The 6,934-nt window shown below is 46.4% G+C and overlaps 2 protein-coding genes across 2 annotated transcripts; one reads left to right on the top strand and one right to left on the bottom strand.

Moving 5' to 3' along the window:
• The first annotated feature begins 3,167 nt into the window (after positions 1–3,167).
• LOC100284151 (uncharacterized) lies at positions 3,168–5,632 on the top strand. The gene is made up of 2 exons (NM_001157048.2): positions 3,168–3,806; positions 5,121–5,632. Exons 1-2 carry the CDS (start codon positions 3,384–3,386, stop codon positions 5,280–5,282), a joined length of 585 nt encoding a protein of 194 aa, NP_001150520.2. The 5' UTR covers positions 3,168–3,383; the 3' UTR covers positions 5,283–5,632.
• Positions 5,633–5,827: 195 nt separating this feature from the next.
• Positions 5,828–6,637, bottom strand: LOC100284938 (uncharacterized). The gene is made up of 2 exons (NM_001372151.1): positions 6,224–6,637; positions 5,828–6,121 (listed from the first exon to the last, which is right to left on the bottom strand). The coding sequence occupies exons 1-2, from the start codon at positions 6,588–6,590 to the stop codon at positions 5,979–5,981; spliced, it is 510 nt and encodes a 169-aa protein (NP_001359080.1). The 5' UTR covers positions 6,591–6,637; the 3' UTR covers positions 5,828–5,978.
• Between the last annotated feature and the right edge of the window lie 297 nt (positions 6,638–6,934).

Below are 6,934 nucleotides of genomic sequence, written 5' to 3'. Positions count from 1 at the left end.
GGATGAGCAGTTGAATATTTGGATGACCGTATGAACGAACGATGAACGATGAATAGGGATTATGAACGATGAATAGGGACTATGAACGAACGATGAACGATGAATATGGACTATGAACGATGAATAGGGACTATGAACGAACGATGAATAGGAACTATGAACGAACGATGAATAGGGACTATGAACGAACGATGAACGATGAATAGGGATGATAAACGAACGATGAACGATGAATAGAGACTATGAACGAACGATCGAATGATCGGACGAACGATCGATCGGAATTTCGGTAGCATAACGACTAAACAAAGATTATTTGGATGAATGAACGATCGAACAAACGAACGAACAAACTAAAAACAGGTGGACGAACGATCGAATGAACGACCGAACGATCCTTGTGCTTCTATTGTGCTTGTGTGGGAGTGGGAGTGGGGGGGAGTTGCCATGAAATGGCTTTGTGTGGCTTGAGGGGAGGCCCTTGCCCCTCTATTTATAGGCTAGGTGGGGGATTAGGGGGAGGAGGCGAGGATTAGTGGGAGGATACGAGGATTAGTGGGAGATAAGCATGTATTAGTCAGGTAGAAGTGAAATTAGCTTGTAGAGCTCACTGTATGACACCGGAGGCGTATGTATACGTATGAGCATGAGGAAAATTATGAAGAAAATATTTGTAGGGATTTTAAAATGATTCTGAAGGTATTTCTCAGGAGGAAAATATTTGGAGAATTATCGGTGGAATATTTGGGCAGTATTTCTGGAAAGAATTTGAGGGGATCACTAGGGAAATATTTGTAGGATATTTTGAGGAGGATTTTGGAGAGAATATAGACCACTATATTTTATTTGTCGATATCAACTTGCAAACAAACATTTTGAAACGAAATTTAAAATTCATTTTGAATTTAGAGCGAGTTTGAGAAAATTTCAAGATTTGAATTTTCAGGGTGCTATAGCCTTGGAAGGCTCGAACACTCTCATCGCTAGGAGATGTGGAAAGGTGGCGTCCGTATCCAGAGAGGGCGTACATCCATGGCCACCGTTGGTATAGGATCCTACAACTGGGATTAAAATAACAACGTGGACACTCTAGGAGCGACGATAGGGGGAGCAAAGTGGCAATATGCCCCATATTGCTCCCCTAGTTCTATAGGGACTGTTAGTTTCTTTAGCTAATTCTCATATAAATAATGTAAAAATGCTTCTAACAGCCTCTCCTAATCTAATTTGGTCCTCCTAATCTTAGATATTGGCTTCGCCCCTGATTTGGTGAGCGTTGCACACAACTTTAATATATAGAAATACCTATCCATAGAAGATGTGGAGGGTTGAAAGGTGATTGCTCCCAAGAGACATAGATAGAGATGGTAATGGGGAATGGCTCTGCATCCCTGTCCCCGCTGGGAGAAAAATTCTTGTCCCCGTCCCCACGAACGTTAGGGATGAGCTTTTTCACACATCCTTGTCCCCGTCAGAGAATTTATCTCTGCAAGGAATCCATTCCCATTAGAAAATGCAATATTTAATACAAATTTAAATTGAATATATTAAATCAATATAAATTGAACAAACAAGATATAAAACTATAAGATACATCTACTCTAAAGTTTAGTTTGCTATTTTATAATATGATATGTATTATGTTCTCACTATAATTTTAACAAGTCAATGGACTAATTTAAATCAAGAGAAGTTTACGGGGCAGATATGCGATGAACGGGGACAAAGAATGGTTCCATGTCCCCGTCCCACGAACACGACGAAGACTAAAAAATTTCGTGTTTCGATTCCCGTGGAGATTAAATTACTCTCATGCTCGTATAGAGAAATTCCGTATAGAGAATTAGGGAGCAGGTCCTGGTCGCCATATCTAGACGCAGACACTAATTCTAGTGTTCCCTATTAAATGAAGGCAACATATCTAATAAAAAAGGATTAGAATGCTAATTGTTAACAACAAATCCTATTCATCACATCCACACGGCTGAGTGCAGTCTCACCTGAAGACGACACCCCTATTAGGTTTGTTCGGTTAGTTCTCAATTTATATGGATTGAGTGAGATTGGGTGGGTTTAAATCTCAAGCAAGTCAAACATCTTCTTAATTTTTTTCCCAATCCTATCCAATCCATGGGTAACGGGATTAACCGAACAAGATCTTATGTGGAAACGCAGAGTTCCTTAGAAAATAGTGAATGTGTGATTGACCCAATCATAGATAGTTCATCTGACAGATATGATTTAATATTTATATATTCAGTCATTCACACTTAATTACTTTTACCTTAGCTATATTGCATTGATGGCTCATGTGTAATCACCGCTATATATGGTCAAACAGGTCGTGCTAAATGGGCCGGCACTAAGCACGGCACGGCCCAGAGTGCTTCGGCACGGCACGTGCACGATTCATATAGTGCTGGTGCCGGCACGACACGAGTCTAGTGCCGTGCTTGGGCCGCCACCTCGGCACGATGAGCTAGCACGAGCACGACACGATTAACTGTCTAGCACGGTTAGGCACGACTTAGATCAACATGTGGTTTATAGATGTGATTGTGATATGTGCACGTGGTTATACATTGTTATTTGTTATGATTTACACATAATGAATTCACTTTATAATGGTATAAATTTTCAAGTTTTAAAATTATATATATAATTTTAAATATCTTTTATATTTTTTAAGATTTTAAAATGAAATAGTGCCTGAGCTGGCACGGGCACTATTAGGTATTAGTGTCGTATAGTGCCGGCACGACACGATTAGACACTATAATGTAGTGTCTGGGCCGCTGATTAGGCACTAGTACCAGCATAGTACGACATAATTACTAATAGTGACTAATAGTGCCGTGCCTAATAGTGCTAGTGCTCTGTTGGGTCGGACGGCCACCATACCGCTTATCTTATGGTGTGAGGTGAATAGTCACATCATACGAGCTGGATCCTGCAGGGGCACACCGTGTGTCCGTGCCCTCTCCGGTGTCAGTGCGGTCAACACTCAACACACAGACAGCATGTCCATTTCATCGCACGGCTCACCGCATACGCCGGTCACGTCGACATCCACGGAAAGCCGGGACCCGCCCGGGTGCGGCGGGGCGGGGCGGGGCGGGGCGGGGCGCGTGACCCAAGTGCCCACGGCCCGCCCTGGCACCCACCGCACCGCCACATCCGCGCCTCTCGATACCAAACAGAACAAGCCGCACAGTGCGGTCCTGTCCTGCGTAGTTTGACCACGACGCGACCAGCCCCCGCTCCTCTCCTCCTCCCTTGCCGAAGCACCCCACAGCAGAAGCGAAAACGGCAAAGCCAGCCGGCGGGCTAGGCAGGCATGCTTGCCCGCTGACGCAGCTGAAGCGAGGCGACCCGCAGCCGCCATGGATCCGGCGTCCGAGGAACTCGAGCGCCGCAGCCGCTATCTCAGCTCGCTCATCCGCCGCACTAAGCTTAGCGCCGTCCCGGCTCCTTCTCAGCCGGAGCCCGAGCCCGGGGTGACGCAACCGACTCCGGAGCCGGAGCCGGAGTCCGCGGTGGAGAAGCGCGGGGAGGCCAAGGCGGAGCCAGTGGTCGATGAGGAAGAGAAGCGGGAGGCCAAACAGGCCGGGGACGGGAAGGGGAAAGAGATCAAGGGGAAGGACGACGGGGGTCCCAAGGAGGACAACAGAAGGAAGGTGTCGGTGCGGGTGCGCGCCGCCGACATGCCCCTGCCGCTGCAGCGCCGCGCGGTCCGGCTCGCCTACGAAGCCATCGCCGCCATGCCGCGCCTCGACAGCAAGCGCCTCGCCCTCGCGCTCAAGAAGGTATGCCACCGTCCTCCCTACGTCTCGGTAGTTACATTAGAAATGCGGGTAGTGCAGTTATGCATTTGGGTTTGATTCGGGTAGGTGTTACTAATGATGAGGTTAGTTGTAGGAAATATGGCTAACTGGCTAGTCCCGAGGATGTACTCGGATTGGATATGGACGGATATTAGTCATAGCCTCATACCATATTTGTTTTCACATTTTCTCTTCAAATTCAGATCGGATACGGATATTATCGAGTTGTGTCGGATAAGATTTAAATGGATATCGACGTCTTAGATATCCAACTTTGAGTATATGGATACGGATCGGATATTGAATACCCGGACTCGAATACACGGATAGGATCTTGGCCCTCTTACACAGATCGAATTCGAATACAGACGAATAATATACGTACCATTTACATCCCTAGCCCCACAGTGGCTAGTCACAACTCATATCAAACCTTGCTGGGAGGGGTTTAAAAATCAGACATCCAGTTTGGTTAAAAAGAAAAGAGAACCAGTTTGACATTCAGTTTGTCCTCTCTGCAGTTCTTTTGAGATGAAATGCAAGTCCTCGAGGTGCTTCTGTAGTTGTGTGAGAATTGTGCTACGGCTTCGCTTTTTTATAGTTATTTAACCTTACAGCTAATGTAAGAGACATGCTTGAGGAATTCATTAGCTAGCTTTACATCCTGCCTACGACTCGTTGCATGCCCTTTAGCAAATTCAATTTTCCATCAGTACAGCCGAGGCGATCTGGATGAGGAAGGTGACAGTGTTAGAGATTTACAGTCATGAAATGCCATGTGTGCATCATAACTTATTACTTGAGGCTATTGCTTCCCAGAACATTCTTATGCTCTGTGTGTACAATAATTTATTTTAGTCCTACATAACTGTTTGGACTTCGTCGCTATGAATAGATGTGTTATAGGTTTACAACTGAAATGACTGTTTTCTCATGGGTTTTCAAGCTTACAACTTAGTGCAATATTATGTCCTCCCTCCTATGTTTATGAAGGCAGCATTGCTCTTCTTTTATATTGACCATTTGGTGTTCCTGGAAACCGTAGAAAATCATTTGTAGCTCTGTGCATCCTTAATATGATATATAACTGTTAGTGTTGACTCTTACTATTAGTTATAATCTGGGTTCTAGTATTCATTTCCATTAATCTGCTGATTACTTGAGGCTATTGCTTCCCAGAAATTTGGTTGTGCATTAGTTATTTAACCCAGGATTTGAATTTTTGGTGACTCTGCGATTGATCGATCGATCTTCTCATTGTTAATGGTAGATGATATTGTTTCCATCTTCCTGCAGGAATTTGATACGGCATATGGTCCTGCTTGGCATTGCATTGTTGGAACAAGCTTTGGTTCCTATGTCACTCACTCCCTGGGAGGTTTCTTGTACTTCTCTGTTGACAAGGCCTACATTCTTCTCTTCAGAACAGCTGTTGAGCCACTAGTCCGTCCGCGATGAGGGGCCATGAAACAGTCAACTAGCTGGCGCATTCTGTATTCGACATTTAACTGCAGAAGGTTAAGAGGAGTAGAACCACTATCGCCCTCGGTGCAAATATGTAGACCTAATCTGCTGTAACTAGTTTTTCCATGTACTCTGCACAGATCTGCCATGTAAACCTTCAACTTTAGCAATCGGAGCTGTAACTCGACTCAATTCTTCAGGGCGTGTTTAGATGCCAGGGAACTCCCACGCCTGGGGACGCTGCTTGTGCCTGGAGCAACCCATTTGCATCCTGTATTGTGTTGTAACCTTAGTCGGACGTAGAGATTTGAGATTCAATCATCGGTTCTGATCGATGCTCCATATATGATCTGCGCGCTTTTAACTGGCTTCTAGATTCAGAAAGAATGTTTAGTGTCACATGTTCAGAAACATATTGATAGGTGAAACCTGAAATTACTTTCTCAATTCCACCTCTGTACTAGTAGTCTGATAATCATTAGATACCTTATATTATTATGGAGCTGAGTGAGGCGAATGAGCTACTGTTTCATCATCCATTTTGTTCAGTTAATACTGTATTATTAGTATTAACAAGCAGCACTCATGCTGTCATGCAGTGCCTATCACTACTACATCTGAAATGTATTCTGTCGCTGTCCATTATAGCTAACTGAGGCGATAAAACAGAACGATGCAGAACAGACTAAATTAAAATGGTGCAGCCATGGGGATCATCTGGCCCAAAACGAACGACGCCACCAGGCTCCAGATGCTACTGAACTGGACACCCCTCGACGAGGCACCATGATGGTGCTGCTGTGCCGGGGCGGGCGGCGGCGGCGCTTCCACGACTGCATGCATTCATTGCATAGTGTCAGGTGTCATCTGATGGGGGCTCGGGGGTGGGTAAACGCAACGGCGGTCGGCTACGGCTAGGCTAGAGAAGGACTAACCAGGCTCGTGGGAGGCCCCGGTACGGCAGCCGACGGGCAGGCCGCAGCGGGCGGGGAGCTTGAACATCTGCTCCCTGGTGACGTTGAAGGTGGCGAGAAGCTCCGGGTCGGCGAAGAGGCGGCACATGCACGGCATCTCGGCCGCCGCGGCGTTGTGCATGGCCGTGCAGCACGTGGGAGAGGGGTGTTTGGTGGTCTTGAGGTACGCCGTGCACGGCAGCAGCTCCTCCAGGCACGGCAGCGGCAGGTGCGCTGAGGGGGCCACGTCTTGCGCAGCGCCCGCCGGGGCATGCGCATGGCGCGAGGAGACGGTCTCGGCGAGGAGGAGGAGGAGGAGGAGCGCGGCGAGGTGCGCGCATGGACGCATCGTCGTCGTCCTTGGTCCAGCCGCCCAGGCTTAGGAGAGGGCAGGGTATGACCGGTGACGATGCGAGGTTCAGGGAGGTGGACGATCGCCGGGCCCATTTGACTTGTTATTTCGAGCAAAAGGCGGTGATTTTGCCAAGTTCCTAGGATCACATACTATATGTTTGGTTGGTGTAGAAGTCGAGCCAGGCCTATATGAGTTAGCCAGTACTGATAGAACTAAGATAAATTCATGTATATGACTTTGTTTAGTTGTTTACATAGACTCGTGTAGACTTAAGATAAACTTTGTTTAGATGCTTGCACGAAAACATGAATTAGAGAAGAATGTATAAATAATTTTTC

This window comes from Zea mays, chromosome 4 (genome assembly GCF_902167145.1).
Source record: "Zea mays cultivar B73 chromosome 4, Zm-B73-REFERENCE-NAM-5.0, whole genome shotgun sequence".
NCBI lineage: Eukaryota > Viridiplantae > Streptophyta > Magnoliopsida > Poales > Poaceae > Zea > Zea mays.
This window is presented reverse-complemented; position numbering and strand designations above follow the sequence as displayed.